The following is an 18,053-nucleotide window of genomic DNA, read 5'->3' on the forward strand; positions in this document are numbered from 1 at the left end:
TTTAAAACTTTTTAAAAACTGAATATAAAGGAAGAAGAAAGCAACTGTTTAATTTGCATTTTACTTGTTTTCTCAAACATTTATTGTAATTAAAAGTAATAACTATTTTCTAATAATTTACTTTTATATAACATGCTTAATAAACTCAGTGTGAATTCGCAATAGTCTATTTTCCTATATTTTTCAATAAGTTGACCATTTGATGTATGTATCCTGCAGCAAACAGGATGTACATTTGCATGTGTGTTTGTGCAAACTAGTTTCAGTTCATTTATTCAGATGTTTACTAGAACACCTTCCTTTAGCACAGTTTTAGCCTTGTATTTCTCATGCATGTGCCAGTTTACTGTAAACTGACCATATTATGCCCACATTCCCAAACTTGTAATATTATTTGACAGACATGTATTTACAATATTAAGATTAATGCATTGAGTTTTAAGAGTAGTGGTTAATAATTTAAGAAAATTATTTGTATGTCTTGTTTTTTTATTTGTTTTTCAAATGTCACTTAGTGGTTGCATTGGGTGCTATAGTTTTTGACTAAATTTAACTAAATATGTTAATAAGTATTAGAGTAATGAGCCATTGTTTTCATGTTATTTTTTTTTTTCATTAAAAGTACTCAAAAGGTTTAGATTTAATCTCAAGCAATGTGTTTTTATTTTGTTTTTTGTTTTTACTTTTTAATGTGTTGGTGATCTTTACATGCGAAACGCATAATGAATAAATATTCAAATATATGACCTTAGATTTTGACATTAATAGGCTGCAGATTGAACCTAACCATTATGCTGACTATATTTGGTGTGTAACATCCTGATTGAAGGTAACTCTAGTGAAAATTGCTTTTAAATGATCTGATTTTATAATGATCTTTATGCAATAAAAATAGTGTCTTTGTTATTTTGTTGAGAATTTTTTTCAAGCAATCACTGGTTTAATAAACTTTCAAAGCTTTACCCTTAACATTTTACCCAAAATTTAAAATATTGTCTTCAATTATTCACTTTATCATGTTATAAATGTCTTTCTTCTGTGGAATATGACATTTAGTTTGAAGAATGTTGGTAGTTAAACCAATTGTCAACTGACTTCCATTTTATGGATATAAACATAAATAAATAAATCTGCAATATGTAGCATTTGTATAGCAAATTGTCTTCAGCATAAACCCAAGTTACATTACAAGATTTTTTTTTTATTATTATTTTGCAATGACATGTTAATTTTTATGTGAAATATGTGGTTATGGAGCATTTTCAGGTGAAAGTAATTTTCATGTGATCACATACTCTCCACACATAATAACCAGATTTTTTTTACATGATCAAAAGGTTTTTACATGAAAATGCTCCAAAACAACATATTTCACATGATATTAATATATCATTGCAAAAGTGAAACTCTTGTAATGCAACTTGGATGTACAATTAAAAAAATTGTGAAAAAATAAAATAAATGTTTCACATGTCCTACATATTTTGCATGTGCTATTTATGTCTGAATCGCATTTGGGTTTTTTATAAAAACTTTTTTTTTTCAGTATGGTTTTACAATACAGTATAGTGTCACCATCAAGGCCCACAAAACTGCAAAATAAGCTCCCCCTTCTAGCCTCACTACACCTCTTCCTGGAGTAACCTAGTTTTCCCCTCGAGTTTCTAATTCATGTAATTACCAGTGATGGAAAGAGTAGTGAAAAATTATACTTAAGTTAAAATACCGTTACTTGCCAAAAATCTACTGCAAGTAGAGTAAAAGTGTTGTAAATATTACTCAAAGTATGAGTAAAAAGTAAACCTTTTAAAAGTACTCAAGTGTAATAAGTAGTATTACGCTGTAAAAAGCTGATGCATTTACATGTAATTTGTGCATGTCTGTAAACGTAACATTCTGTAGTTATTGCCCAGCAGGCACACAACGTCATAAGATGTTAATAGTAGGGTACATTTAGGTTGTGATGTCAGGTGAGCAAAATTCAATATCCAGCCAGCATCTAAGGACAGTGTTATTTTGATGTCCAATAACGACGTGAAATGACATTGATATTTGGTTGATTTTAGGTTTGACATTAATGTCGGCCTGATATTGAGTTCTGATGTCAACCCGATGTTCATTTCCAAACAAAATGCAACGTCACCACAACTTTGAGGTACAACGTCAATCTGACTTCATGTTGACATCTTGTGCCTGCTGGGTGTTTAAGGCCATTTCGGTCATCAGACAGTAAACATCCATCATCTTCTCATCATTGTCATGCATCTAAACAGTCTCTGGGTCAATGCGTATAAAGAGTTTGGACGTCTTCTTGAACACTTTTAATGCTTCCAAGCAGTTTGCTGCAATTACAAATGGCATGTCTTCAGGTAGTTCAGTATGATGTGATTTACCTTCTAAGTGTGATTTGATTGGACAGGAAACACAGGACTGATTTTTCTAATCCCCATAGATAAGAAAAAATAAAGTAGTGACTGCAGGTTGAAGTAGGGGAGTAAAAGTACCAATACTGCACTAAAAATGTACTCAAGGGAAAGTAAAAGTAGTAAAGTACACATTTTAAAACTACTAAATAAATTACACATTTCTAATGTGTTACCTTACACCACTGGTAATTACCTAGCCCGACAAACCTGGCTTCATTAAGCAACCAGTCTTGGGTTACTGGGAGATGTTGCTTCTACAGTATAGAAAAAAGTAAATGTTTAGAAGTACATAGGGTGATGGAATTTAAAGTTTGAGTGTGCTGTCCCTTTAACACATTTAACTAAATATGTTAATAAGCATCTGAACTGATGAAACTGTCCATGTGTCACACGTAAATACAAATGTGGTCACAAAAAGGGAAGTTTATTTCTTGCTTGAATCTTCTGATATGGTTAAACACATTTCAAGAGACAGAGGCCAGAACAAGAAGATCATAAGCTATAAAAATCATTGAGGAACTGAAGATGGGATTTTTTTTTGCATTCTTTATCCTATTTCTGAAGACTTCATATGTTTGTTCTTGGCTTGCTGGAAAATGTCATATTGAAAGTGACGGGGAAGAATTTTCTTTTAGCACATCCTCTCCTCGAAAACGGAACACTACTGTATGCCGTAGTGTCACTGACATGAAAGAAGACCTTCGAGGACTTCCTGCAAACTTACAAAATCTCATTGTTCAGACGGATCTAGGCTATCATGGTGTCCTGGCTCCAAACTCATTCTTACGTTTTGGTTCTTTGGAAAATCTTGAAATTGTGGGATGTTTATCAGAGGTCCCTCCAGAAGCTTTTAATGGATTGACGAATGTGACTACACTAACACTATCATGTTCCCAACAATGCACTGAGGTAGCTTTTGATTTCAGTCGCCTGACCTCACTTACCAGTCTGTCTCTTTCAGACTATAGTTTGTCATTATTGCCATCAAATGTTTTTGAAAAGATTCCACAGTTGCGATGGCTACATTTATGCAGTGAGTGTTTGAAGGATTTATCTGAGGTTTTGTGTCGGCTTAAAAATGTTAAATCATTGAAGTACCTTGGTTTAGGTAATACAATGTTAACAAGACTTCAATACCCAAACTGCTCAGTTTTCAACGTCTCTGAAATATCGACTAAGTTTAATATTGAAAGAGCGGATTTGCTTTTGGGAAAGTTAGAGCATGTAGATGAGGGGGCTTTAAAAGTTTTTGGAAAGCTCTCCAGGTTGTATTTTACTGTTTCAAGCAAAAATTTTCTGAGGGATCTTTCTTTAATTGGAGTACATCAAATTAGTGTAATAATTGCCACAGTGGATGTACTTAATGTTGACGATTTGTGTGTAGCAGCAAAGTTATATTCAGTTAAGTCTGTAGATGTTGATTATGATACAATTAACTTGTCACTGACTTCTAAAATTTCAGATGGTTGTAAACAAATTGGTTACATTATGCTTGAAAATAACATATTTGGAAAGACTGTCAACCTCTTAGATGTAAATTCTCTCTTCCAGATTTTCAGCAACCTCACTTCTGTTACCATAGATAAGCATGTGCTCAGATCAAATGATTTTCAATTTCTTTGTGCTTCATTTCCACAGACGGTCAAAAAGATTTCTGATATGGTGCTACGAATTATTAGGATAGATAAGATAGTTTCTCATCAGTTTATGTGTTTTGTAAATCTTAAAACTTTGAAGTTAGCAATGAGCAAATTTTCTGTCATAGAAGATTTTGCTTTCATTGGATTGAACAAACTGAAAGAGTTAAACCTCCACAGCAACAAAATATGTTCTATTCATCAACACACATTCAGTGGCTTACATGAACTGAGGGTTCTGGATCTGAATGAAAATCCATTATTTCACATTGAGCCAGAATCATTTAGACATCTTATTAATCTTAGGACACTTCTATTGGGAGATCTGAACTTCCCTCCTAACATGTCACTGATCAAGCTGCATTTATCTGACATATTTCGAGAAATTCCACGCAATTTGAGTAATGTTTTCATTAGTTCAGGACTGAGACCAATGCATCTTGTGATCGGGAGTAATACTACACTGAATAATGGGCTAAACTTGCACATCAAAGGTCAATATGTGATTGTTGAGGACTGCAATAGTTTACTTTTAACATCTGTAGTCACACTTCAGATAAATGCTGCATATATGATCTGTGAAAATGAATTCATTGGGAAATATGTGCCATCAGTCGTCAGTCTGAAATTTGAGTCAATGTTCTCTGACAATATTGGAGACTTGTCTGTAATCAATCAGCTTGTTCATTTGAAAACCCTAAAACTGGAAAACATTGATTTAACAAATCAGCCGAACACGGGCATAATGTTTCACAATCTGACAAAACTGGAGACTCTGATTCTGGCAAATTGCAGATTATTATTTCTGGATGGAAGTCTGACCAAAGACTTAAAGGCACTGACAACACTAGTGCTATTCCCCAAAGATACTGTCAATATTCTACAAACATTTGCTGTTCATCTCATTCAGTTGGAGTTTGTCTGTTTTTATAGATTGGGTCTGTACTGCAGTTGTGATAATGCATGGCTGGTCTCGTGGATAAGGGACAACAGGAAGGTGGAGGTTGACATGTCAAACCCCAGCATGCATGATTTGCAGTGTTTTTTTGGCAATGAATTTGACCAACTCAACTTTGTCAGCTATGCCAAGGAGAACTGCTCATTTGACCTTGACTTTGTGTTCTTCGCCTGTTCTTCTGTGTTTTTGTGCATCTTTATTGTTGTGGTCCTGATGTATAAGTTTGTTGGCCAGTACTTCAAGCCGTTCTATCACATCGCCAATGGATGGTTTCGAGAGGCTTTGCGTATGAAGGAGAAACAGCAGTACCGCTATGATGCTTTCGTGTCTTACAGCGGTAAGGATGAGCACTGGGTCATAGAGGAACTTCTTCCAAACTTAGAGCAGCGCGGGCCTCCATTTCTGCGTCTCTGTCTGCACAGTCGGGACTTTCAGTTGGGACACGACATTGTGGAAAACATCACAGACAGCATCTACGCAAGTCGCTGGACTCTTTGTCTCGTCAGTCGCAACTACCTCAATAGCAACTGGTGCTCACTGGAGATGCAGCTGGCCACCTACCGGCTCCAGGTAGAACACAGAGACATTCTTATCCTGGTCTTCCTAGAAACCATTCCATCTCGCTTGCTTTCCTCCCATCACAGACTGGCCCGGCTGGTAAAAACTAGGACCTATCTGGATTGGCCACAGGAGCCGGAGATGCATGATGCATTCTGGGACAGGTTGTGGTGTAAACTGAGCTCTAATAAAGCCAACTAGACTTTCCTTCTGTTTATTGTGAAATTGCTTAAGATAATTACAAACTTTCTTTTGCAAAGTGATCAATATTTCAGTAAACGTTCAATAGATTTGATGCTTAATCAAGAAAAAGTGTCCTTTTTTAACTGATTATAATAATAGATGAAGAAAACAACTGTTTAATTTGCATTTAAATCATCTTTCTTAAACATTTATTGTAATTAAATGTAAAGACCATTTTCTAATAATTTTCTTTTCTATAACATTCTTAATAAACTTGGTGTAATGTCAGAATAAGCTATGCTTCTATACTGTTTAATAAGTTGACCATTCAATGTATTTTAACATGTTCCACACTCAAATAATGTTTGGAGCACCTACTGAAACCTCTCTCTCTCTCTCTCTCTCTCTCTCTCTCTCTCTCTCTCTCTCTCTCTCTCTCTATATATATATATATATATATATATATATATATATATATATATATAGTTTAATAGCCTAAACCTCAAGGTTAATTTTGCAAATCATTTGCAGCAAACAGGATGTATATTTGCATATGTTTATATGCAAACTAGTTTCAGTTCATTTATTCAGATCTTTACTGGAACACCTTCCTCACTTGGTCAGGCTTTAAAAAAAATTTGTGCTGCACAGTTTGAGTCTTGTATTTCTCATGTATGTGCCAAATTATTGTACACTAACCATATATTGCTTGCATTTTTTTAAACGTCACTTTGTACTGGCATTATATATAGGCTTGTAACACGTGTTATAATATTTATTTTTTAGCATTTGTTTTTTAAATAAAATAACTTAAAAGGTTTGGATTTAATCTCAAGCAATGTGTTTTTACTTTTCAATGTGTTGGTGATCTCTACATGCAAAACACCACAATGAATGAATATTCAAATATATGACCTTAGATTTTGACGTTAACAGACTGCAGATTGCACTTAACAATTGTACTGACTATATTTGGTGGGCAACAACCTGATTGAGGATTATTGTCAGACCACTCTTAAAACATGTAATAAAATTATTGCAATTTTGTTTGAAAAAAAATTCTCAACTAAATATTCATCATCTCAGACTGGCTTAACAATCTTTCAGAACTTTAACCTTAAAAGTTCACCCAAAAATGTAAACCCTTAACAGTTTAAAATGTTGTCATCAACTATTCACTTTTATTATGTTCTAACCCTTTATGACTTTCTTCTGTGGAACACAAAATCTATTTTGAAGAATGTTGGTCAATCAAACCAAAAAGAAAAACATCTGTAAAATGAAGAATAATTTAAGATATACATAAATTTTAGTAAATACCAGTATACACCCAAATCACATTACAAGACCTTCACATTTGCAATTATGTGTTAATATTACGTGTAACGTATGGTTTTGGAGGACTTTCATGTAAAACCATTAAAATCACATCTAAACAAATGTGGTCATGTGTGGAGAGTATGTAATCATGTTGGTGTCGCATGAATATTTTCAACAACTACAAAAAAGCTTGTTTCTGGCCTGCATATTGTGTATTTTTGTAAGGACAGTGTTTTTTACACTATAGTTTTACAGTACAGTATTGTGTCACCATCAGTACCCACAGAGACTGAAAATACCTTGCTCCTTCAAAATGCTTCTTATTCGCTTTTCATTTCATTGATCTCAACTACTTCAACTGGCAGAGCACTAATAAAAAACTAAATGCTATTTACTGTTTTGTTTTTTTGTTTTTAAAAGGGGAGGTCCCCACACTTTACTGGACTTTTATGGAAATGTTTACTCAAGTAAAATTAACAATCTTAAAAGTTACTTAAATTACTAGTTACTTTAAAGCTTTATGAAGAGTTAAGAGGCAAAAACCTTACCTAGAATTTTCTTCTACAATGACAAATTTTCTCAGCCTCTTATGTTTATGTTCAGTTATTTCATTTTAAAAGTGATAAAAAATAACCTTTTCTTTGCCATAAAAATGAAATTACTGAATCAAAACAGGAGCCTGAGAAAAATGCAAATTTTAGAAAGTTTGAATATTACATTTTTAATGGTTTGTGTGAATGAATAATATGTGCTGGGCCGATTAGTTCTTCCTTTTAACAGCAGTTCCTTTAAAAACATTATTTGTTTATTTTACACATTTTATGTAGGCTACATGCAATCCTAGGAATAAAATACTATCCTGTGTTTATGTATGTATGTTGTATACTTTGTGAGGTGCCTGTATTTGTGTGTAAATAAAAGTTCTTAAATAAAAGTAAATAAATAAAATCTCTGCATATTTTTCAATTGATTTGGTTTTTGTGGAAAATGGTCATTTTTTTATGAATGTGTGTAGAGATGTAGGGTCGTGTACCTTTTGGTCAAATCCTGCCTCTCCCCTCTGCTCCCCCTCTTATCTTCCATTAACCACTCCTCCCACTACTGGAATTGTTTCTTCACATTGCAAAACTGTAGCAGTCACCCCTATTCTGAAAAAACAAACAAACACAAAATCTCTATCCCAATAATTACAATAGCCTCCACCCTATCTCTAACCTGTTTCCAAAATACTCAAAACATAGTTGCTACTCATCTTCACTCCCAGTTAAGTCAAAATAGGGAGGTGGCGTGGTAATACAATGGGTAGTGATGTTGCCTCACAGCAGGAAAGTCGATGGTTTGTACCTCTGCTGCAGGCACATGCACACATAGGGCTCAGCCTGTGCAGTGCACATGCCCTTTTTAGTCTTGGAAAGAAAATGCCCTTCCAAAATGATCTGAAGTGCCCCGCCGACAACCCCCCCAAATGGATGTTTGCCAGTACCAGCTTTTAAAAACTGTTATGGACAGAGATCTTTCTTTTATGTATTGACAAAAGCCTGGAATGAGATCCCACAACATCTAAAAACAATACAAACACTGAGACTTTTTAAAAAATCACATGCTCGTCATGTGATGGTCAACTATCGCTGTAGATAGTAGCCTGCTTTTCTCTATTTTATATGTTTGGTGATTGTTTGTACTGTGTTGATGGATGAGATGTCTGTCTGTTTTTATGTTCTGCAGAGCCGGAACCTGCTGAAAAATAGCATTCATGCTGAGTCAGGCCCGAATCCGATCATCTTTTAATCTTTTCCTGTTTAAAAATTATAAATAAATAGATAAATGAATAAACGTCCCCTCTGCCCATCTTAGCACAATGGGAGAGAGGGGTCTGCAGACCAGGTGCAGTACAATCTGAGCTGCATCCAATGCTTTTAAATGTGCTCACCTAACCCCACCCCTAACCCTACCCCTCACCGTGACATCACTCACTCCATTTGAGTGCATTGTGTCTGACATTGCATCGCTGAGTGATGCAATCTCAGCTTGCATCATAAAGGCTGCGTCCAGATACTATTACAATGGGATGCAAAGCTCTGCTCTGAAACTTTGGAATTCTCTTCCTCTTGACGTGTGGCATGTTCTCTTTCCCTCTGTGCAAATCCAGACTTAAAACTCAACTGTTCATAATAACAAACTCCTTATAACTGCACTGCACCATTTTACCATATATTCAAAATCTTTAAATATATATATATATATATATATATATATATATATATATATATATATATATATATATATATATATATATATATATATAAATATAAACATAAAAAAACTAATCTCTGTCTATTCATCTCATGAAGGACATGTTTTTTTTTTTGTTTTTTTTTGATTATTGAGAGTGGATATTGCTGTTGGCTCAAAACTGTTTTTTTCTGATTGTCCTGTATCGTTTCCCTGATAGTAACAGTTTAAACAGATCATGTCCGGGGTGTGATGTGTCCTTGAGGATGCTTTGAGCTTTCTTAAAGGGTTACAAAAAAGGGTTTTTAGCTGTTGACAGTCATATGTGTGTGCCAAGCTGCTAAAAACACTATTAAGACACAAATATTTCCCTAAAAATCGAAAAAATTTTGTTTTTTGCGTTATTTCAAGCAAATTTGTTTTTCCAGTTTGAAATAAATTTTTGAAGCCGCGTCACACCGATTAGATACTTGTGTGTATTCCAGCATGTAGACTGGCTGTCTGTACCTGGGAGTACTTTGTGACGTCTCTGAGTATGCAGCATTAATTCATGAAAAAGACTTGGTTCAAACCAATCAGAAGACAGTGCTTACCTGTACAGTATCAGACGGCAGAGAGACGCCACGTTGTGTTGCCAAAGCAAGTGGGAGAAGAAGAAATGTTTGAAGATATGGGTCGTCAGTGTTGCTTTTATAATGTGCTGCAACAAAGGTTTTGTTTAAATTTTCCCGTAGATTACAGTGCACGCAACTCGCAACAAAAATACATGTCTAAGGCTCTCGTCTAAGGAACATTTTTTAACCGAGAGCTTTTCTCATCTGCAAATGGTAAAATCCGGAAAAAGTTCCTCTATGACCCAGTGCTCATCCTTTTACACTCCTTTTTTCACACACGCTTACTGCCACTAGCTACTGAGTGCATCTAAGTTACAGAGAAAGGCAGAGAGTTTTTTTCTCTCGTTTCCCCTTGGGTATCAAACATTGCATTAAAAATAACGTTACACGCTTCCAGCAGTTCCTTGAATCAAATACCTCGTTTGTGTCAGGGGCATGAATGAAATGTTCCTGAATGAAAGAGAAAGAGCCAAACTGCAGTTAAAATCCACCATTTAATAATGTGGCAAATTTTTTGACTACTGATGTCCATGTAAACACAGTCTCTTTCTTTCTCCCCTGCATCTGTGTGTTTGTTTTGCCTCTGTGAAAATGTATAGAAATGTATAGATCTTCCAGTGTTAGGAGAGGGCAGTTGACGATCTTCTGTGCCATGTTTATGACCCTCTGGAGCGGTTTTCTCTAAGCCACTGGGCAGCTGTTGAACCATATGCCGATGCTTTACAGTGATTTTACAGGTCATATTCACATTAAAGTACACATACAGTAATGGTGAGGAGGAGGTGTCTGTCAGGTTGTAATAACTCTTCTAAAACCCCGTTCCTGATTTTTCTGAATGACATGCCTACTACATCTATTCAGCCCGCAGTAGAAAAAACAAGCCACACCTACTGTTTTCTCATTTGAAAATCCATTTCTAAGGAACTGCATCCCAACTTCCGGTTCATGGGGACATTAAGCATTTAAATACAGATGTTAATATGACATGAGACATAATTGAGGAAACAGTCTATGTAAGGGGAAGTTTATTTCTTGCTCAAATCTTCTGATACGGTTAAAAACCTCCAGAGACAGATGCCAAGACAAGAAGATCATAAGCTATGAAGATCACAGATGAACTGAAAATGATGTATCTATTTGCGATTTTCATTCTGTTTCTGAAGACTTCATTTGTTTGTTCTTGGCTTGCTGGAAATTGTGTCTTCTAAAGTGATGCAGAAGGGCTTACTATTGCCCCATTCTATGCTGGGCAAACAAACATTGCTGAATGTGTGAGTGTTGTGGATATTAAAGAGGACCTTCATGGACTTCCTGCAAACATACTAAATCTCTACATCGAGATGGATTTGCATGGGGTTCTAGTTCCAAACTCTTTTAATAGATTAACGAATGTATCTTCACTAACAATAACATCATCCAATTCAAAAAAGTGCTGTGAGGTAGCTCTTGATTTCAGTCGACATCCCTCACTTACCAGTTTGTCTATTTTAGAATATAGTTTATCATCATTGGAAGCAAATGTTTTTGAAAAGATTGCTCACTTGCAAAACCTATTTTTATTTAATGTGTGTTTGAAAGACATGTCTGAGATTTTGTGTCAGCTGGTAAATATAAAATCTTTAAAGCATTTCTCTCTATCTGAAAATCTGTTAAATAGACTTCAGAACCCAAACTGCTCAGTTTTCAACATCTCTGACATATCGACTGAGTTTCAAGAGTTCACACTTAGCTGATGATTGATTATAAGCAAGTTTGGCATGCTGTCCCGGGAGAGAGCCCTGAGCTCGAAGGTTCTTGAGCCCTGGGCTCCCTCCCGTTTGGAGGAAGAGAGGGGAGCCTTGAGCTCAGGTAGATCTCGACAACTCCCCCTTGATAAGAGCTGATTACTAAAAATTTAATGCTATTACAAGATATGCTGCGTTATAAGATTACCTGAATTGCAAATTTAGATTTATCAATTTACTTGTTGTGCATGTTTTTGGAATGTGGGAGGAAACCGGAGGACCCGGGGAAAACCCACGCAAGCACGGGTAGAACATGCAAACTACACACAGAAACGACCACCGGCCTGTTGAAGGACTAGAACCGGTGACGTTCTTGCTGTGAGGCGACAGTGCTAGTCACTGGGCCACCGTGCTGCCCTATGGAGGAAAAGGTATAGGTAGGGGTGGAAGGGGGGGATTCTTCAAATCGAAGATGACTGTAGTGAAAAAACCCTGGCTCTTTATAGTGGGTTAGGAATGGCCTGATTGGTGGATCATGCATGCTAATGCAGAACCAGCCGTGTTCAATCATAATCACGTGCTCCTCTCGAAATTAGTTTATGAATAAACTTCACTTAATATTAAAGAGGTGCATGTGCTTTTAGGGAAATTAGAACATGTTGATGAGGGAGCATTAAAGGTTTTTGGAAAGCTCGCTGGCTTTCAGTTTCTTTCAAACACAGATTTCCTCAGAGAGCTTTTTTTAATTGGAGTACATAAAATCAAAACTTTGGATTTCAAAGTGGATGTAGTTAATGTTGCTGATTTATGTTTAGCAGCATAGATATATTCAATTGAGACAATATATGTTTCTTATAAATTAATTAACCTATCACTGACTCCTAACATCTCAGATGAGTGTAAATATATTAGAGGCATTGGTCTCAGTTTTGACATATGTGGAGAGATTGTCAACCTCTTAGATGTAAATTCTTTCTTTCAGATTTTCAGCAACCTCACCTTTGTTTCTATATTTAAGCATGTGCTCAGATCAAATTATTTACAATCTCTTTGTGCTTCATTTCCACAGACAGTCAAACAGATTACTGTTATGATTCTTAAAAAAATAAGATAGATAAGATAGTTTCTTACCAATTTATGTGTTTTCCAAATCTTGAAACTTTGAACTTTACCTCAAGCAAAATCTTAATCATAGAGGATTTTGCTTTTGTTGGATTGAACAAGCTGAAAGAGTTAAACCTCCATAGCAACAAAATATCTTCTATTCATCAACACACATTCAGGACTATGTTTGCGCAAGTGTTATTTGGGAGTTTAGGCATTAGCGCTATAAGCCAGTATAGGTGGGTTTGCATGCAGTGAGTTTGTGTATGTGCACGTGTTGTTATGGGTGCACAAGCAGAGATCAAGTTTATATGTATGTGCGAGTGTGTATAGGTGTGTTTGCATGCTGTGAGTTTATATGCATGTGGGTGTAAATGTGAGTGTTTATGCGAGGATGGAGTGTGTATGTATATGTGAGTGTGTACAGGAATGTTTGCATGCAGCAAGTTTATATGTGCGTGTGTTAATGTGGGTATATGTGAGGATCGAGTTTATATGTATGTGCATGTGTTGATGTGTTTATGCAAGAATCGAGTTTATATGTGCGTGTCTTGATGTGTTTATGCGAGAATCGAGTTAATATGTATGTGCGTGTGCTGATGTGTTTATGCATGTGCCAAGTTTATATGTGTGCAAGTTTCATATATGTTGTTTTGATCATCTAATAGTATAGCTGTAAATGTGAGTAATTAGTAGGTGTATATGCACGTGTTGTATGAGTGTGTTGATAAGCGAAGTTTAATTTAAATCCTACTCAGCGCCTCATATAAACACATAAACAAATGTGGTTATGTGTGGAAAGTGTATGATCACAGTGCAAATGGTGGGTGAAATGTTGAGCATGCTATCCCTTTAAGAATTTAAATAAATGTTAATGTACATCTGAACTGAGGAAACTGTCTATGTGTCACACATTAATAGAAAGTGGTCACAAAAAGGGAAGTTTATTTCTTGTTTAAGTCTTCTGATATGTGAAAACACCTCTAGAGACAGATGCCAAGACAAGAACATTACAAGATATGAAGATCCCAGAGAAACTGAAGATGGTGCTTCTTTTTGCACTCTTCATCCTATGTCTGAAGACATGCTATGTTTGTTCTTGGCTTGCTGAAAAATGTCACTTCTTCAGTGATGTGGAAGGGCTTAACATTGCGTCATTTTATCATGGAAAAACAAGCATTGCTGAATGCCTGAGTGTCACGGACATTAAAGAAGACCTTCGAGGACTTCCAACAAACCTACTAAATCTCCTTGTTCAGATGGATCTACACTTTCATGGTGTCCTGGCTCCAAACTCATTCTCACGTTTTGGTTCTTTGGAAAATCTTAAAATTGCTGGATGTTTTTCAGAGATCCCTCCAGAAGCTTTTAATGGATTGACGAATGTAACTTCACTAACAATAACTGCCCTCGATTCAAAAAACTGCTGTGAGGTAGCTCTTGATTTCAGTCACCTTCCATCACTTACCAGTCTGTTTATTTCACACCATGATTTATCTTTATTGGCACTGAATGTTTTTGAAAAGATTCCTCACTTGCAATGGTTATATTTAGACAGTGTGTGCTTGAAGGATTTATCTGATGTTTTGTGTCGGTTAGCAAATGTTAAATTATTGAAGCTGTTTAGTCTAGATGACTGGAACATAAGGCTTCAGTACCAAAACTGCTCAGTTTTCAACACCACAGACATATCGACTGAGTTTAGTATTGAAACGGTGGATTTGCTTTTGGGAAAACTAGAGCATATAGATGAGGGAGCTTTTAAACCTTTTGGAAAGCTCTCTCTCTTACATTTTTCTGTTTCAAACACAGATTTTCTAGAAGATCTTTCTTTAATTGGAGTACATCAAATTAGTAAAATATCTGCCATAGTGGATGTACTTAATGTTGACGATTTGTGTGTAGCAGCAAAGTTATATTCAGTTAAGTCTGTAGATGTTTATTATAAGACAATTAACTTGTCACTGACCTCTAAAGGCTCAGTTGGCTGTAAAGAAATTGGTTACATTACACTAGAAAATGACATATCTAGAGAGATTGTCAACCTCTTAGATGTAAATTCTGTCTTTCAGATTTTCAGTAACCTCACTTCTGCTGCTATATATAGGCATGTGCTCAGATCAAATGATTTTCAATCTCTCTGTGCTTCATATCCACAGAACGTCAAACAGCTTATTAATATGGTGCTACAAACAATTAGGATAGATAAGATAGTTTCTCATCAATTTATGTGTTTTGTAAATCTTAAAACTTTGAAGTTAGTAATGAGTAAAATTTCTGTCTTCGAAGATTTTGCTTTCATTGGATTGAACAAGCTGAAAGAGTTAAACCTCCACAGAAACAAAATATCTTCTATTCATCAACACACATTCAGTGGCTTACATGAACTGAGGGTTCTGGATCTCCAAGAAAATCCAATAATTTACATTGAGCCAAAATCATTTGGACATTTTACTAACCTTAGCTCATTTCTGTTGGGAGATCTGAACTTCCCGCCTGACATGTCACTGGTTAAGCTGCATTTATCTGATATATTTGGAGTAATCCCATATAATTTGAGTAATGTTTTCATTAGTTCAGGACTGAGACCAATGCATCTTGTGATCGGGAGTAATACTACACTGAATAATGGGCTAAACTTGCACATCAAAGGTCAATATGTGATTGTTGAGGACTGCAATAGTTTACTTTTAACATCTGTAGTGACACTTCAGATACATGCAGCATATATGATCTGTGAAAATGAATTCATTGGGAAATATGTGCCATCAGTCGTCAGTCTGGAATTTCAGTCAATGTTCTCTGACAACATTGGAGACTTGTCTGTAATCAATCAGCTTGTTCATTTAAAAACTCTAAAACTGGAAAAACTTGATTTAACAAATCTACCAAACATGGACATAATGTTTCACAATCTGACAAAACTGGAGACTCTGATTCTGGCAAACTGCAAATTATTCTTTCTGGATGGAAGTCTGACCAAAGACTTAAAGGCACTGACAAAACTAGGACTAATCCCAAAAGATACTGTTAACATTCTACAAACTTTTGTGGATCATCTCACTCAATTGAGGTTTGTTTATTTGGAAGACTTGGATCTGTACTGCAGTTGTGATAATGCATGGCTGGTCTCATGGATAAGGGACAACAGGAAGGTGGAGGTTGTCATGTCAAACCCCTCCATGCAAGATTTGAAGTGCTTGACTGACAATGAAGTTGACCACATTAGTTTTGTCAGCTATGTCACGGAGAACTGCTCATTTGACCTTGACTTTGTGTTCTTTGCCTGTTCTTCTGTGTTTTTGTGCATCTTTATTGTTGTGGTATTGATGTATAAGTTTGTTGGCCAGTACTTCAAGCCGTTCTATCACATCGCCAGTGGATGGTTTCGAGAGGCTTTCCGTATGAAGGAGAAACAGCAGTACCGCTATGATGCTTTTGTGTCTTACAGCAGCAAGGATGAGCACTGGGTCATAGAGGAACTTCTTCCAAACCTAGAACAGCGTGGACCTCCATTTCTGCGTCTCTGTCTGCACAGTCGAGACTTTCAGCTGGGACACGACATTGTGGAAAACATCACAGACAGCATCTACGCAAGTCGCCGAACTCTTTGTCTCGTCAGTCGCAACTACCTCAATAGCAACTGGTGCTCACTGGAGATGCAGCTGGCCACCTACCGGCTCCAGGTAGAACACAGAGACATTCTTATCCTGGTCTTCCTAGAAACCATTCCATCTCGCTTGCTTTCCTCCCATCACAGACTGGCCCGGCTGGTAAAAACTAGGACCTATCTGGACTGGCCACAGGAGCCGAAGATGCATGAAGCATTCTGGGACAGGTTGTGGTGTAAACTGAGCTCTAATAAAGCCAACTAGACTTTCCTTCTGTTTATTGTAAAGTTGCTTAAGATAATTACAAACTTTCTTTTGCAAAGTGATCAATATTTCAGTAAACGTTTATTAGATTTGATGCTTAATGAAGAGAAAGTGAATATAATGATGGATGAAGAAAACAACTGTTTAATTTGCATTTAAAACATGTTTTCACAAACATTCATTATAATTGCATGTAAAGACATTTTATAATAATTTACTTTTATGTAACATGCTTAATAACCTGGTGTAATGTCAGAATAGGCTATGTTCCTATACATTTCAATAAGTTGACCATTCAATGAATTTAATTATTTTGCACACTTTACAATGATGATTAAAGCATCTATACTGAAACCTTTAATTCTCTTTATATAGTTTAATATTCTTAACCTCAGGTTATCTTTTAATGTGCAAATGATCTGCAGCAAACAGGATGTAAATTCGGATGTGTGTTTGTACAAACTAGTTTCAGTTCATTTATTCAGATGTTTACTGGAACACTTTCCTCATTTGGTCAGGTATAAAAAAGAACTTGCGCTGCAGCCTTGTATTTCTCAAGCCCTTGCCAGATCAATGTAAATTGACCATATTATGCCCACATTTCCACTTTTACATTTACATAACTTTTAATATTATTTGACAGACATGTGTTTACAATATTAGGAATAATGCAAGAAGTTTTAGGAGGAGTGGTTAATAATATAAGAAAACAGTTTATGTAAAACAAATGTCACTTTACATTAGAGTAATTTAACAAATGTTTTCATGTCATTTTTTATATTCTTATATTAAAAGTACTTTAATCTCAAGCAAGGTGTTTTTGCTTTTTTTAATGTGTTTTCTACTGTGGAATACATTTATTTTGAAGAATGTTGGTAATTAAACCAATTGCCAACTGACATATTGTATGGAGAAGAAAATAAATAAATCTGCAATATGAGGCATTTGTATATCACATTTTCTTCAGTGTACACTCAAGTGCCATTACAAGATTTTCACTTTTGTTATGAATGTTAATACCATGTGAAATATGTGGTTTTCTGTAACTACATTTTGTTACACTCTTGTTTTACAATACTCCCCCTTCTACACTCTCATTAATAAAGGTACTGTCACTGGGGCAGTACCTTCTCAAAAGGTACATATCTGTACCTGAAGAGACCATATTGGTACCTTACTGGACCATTTTGGTACTTTAATGGACCATATTGGTACATTTAAGGTGTATTTGGGTACGAATATTTACCTTTGAAGTACCACTGTGGTTTCTTTAGGTACAAATATGTCTTTTTTGAAAAGGTACTGCCCCAGTGACAGCTCCCGTACCTTAAAAATACCTGTTTAGAAGTGCAAATGGTGGTGGGATTAAAATTTTGAATGTGCTATCCCTTTAAGAATTTAACTTAATATGTTAATAAGATG

At 35.6% G+C, this 18,053-nt stretch overlaps 2 protein-coding genes and 1 pseudogene across 3 annotated transcripts; all 3 read left to right on the forward strand.

Annotated features, from left to right (window-relative positions):
• Positions 1-2,899: 2,899 nt before the first annotated feature.
• On the forward strand, positions 2,900-5,894 carry tlr20.2 (toll-like receptor 20, tandem duplicate 2). Its single transcript, NM_001177443.2, is given in 1 exon segment — positions 2,900-5,894. A coding segment is annotated over 1 exon segment (2,853 nt). The 5' UTR covers positions 2,900-2,927; the 3' UTR covers positions 5,781-5,894.
• A 5,374-nt stretch (positions 5,895-11,268) lies between these two features.
• Positions 11,269-13,565, forward strand: LOC147842393 (uncharacterized; annotated as a pseudogene).
• On the forward strand, positions 12,361-17,440 carry LOC572462 (toll-like receptor 13). 2 transcript variants are annotated; one of them, XM_087267956.1, is made up of 2 exons: positions 12,361-16,442; positions 16,517-17,440. In XM_087267956.1, the coding sequence occupies exons 1-2, from the start codon at positions 13,776-13,778 to the stop codon at positions 16,538-16,540; spliced, it is 2,691 nt and encodes an 896-aa protein (XP_087124082.1). In that variant the 5' UTR covers positions 12,361-13,775; the 3' UTR covers positions 16,541-17,440. The 2 variants fall into 2 exon arrangements, with proteins under 2 accessions (XP_087124082.1, XP_087124083.1); XM_087267957.1 differs by having other exon boundaries at positions 13,706-14,189; positions 15,046-17,440.
• The last annotated feature ends 613 nt before the right edge of the window (positions 17,441-18,053 follow it).

Source organism: Danio rerio, chromosome 9 (genome assembly GCF_052040795.2).
Source record: "Danio rerio strain M-AB ecotype USA chromosome 9, GRCz13ab, whole genome shotgun sequence".
Classification (NCBI taxonomy): domain Eukaryota; kingdom Metazoa; phylum Chordata; class Actinopteri; order Cypriniformes; family Danionidae; genus Danio; species Danio rerio.

Excerpts from the sequence above, each read along its gene's own strand:
- LOC572462 (XM_087267956.1), top strand. The coding sequence starts at position 13,776 with ATGAAGATCCCAGAGAAACTGAAGATGGTGCTTCTTTTTGCACTCTTC. Across the intron at positions 16,443-16,516 it reads TGGCCACCTACCGGCTCCAG|ACTGGCCCGGCTGGTAAAAA; the intron begins GTAGAACACAGA and ends CTCCCATCACAG.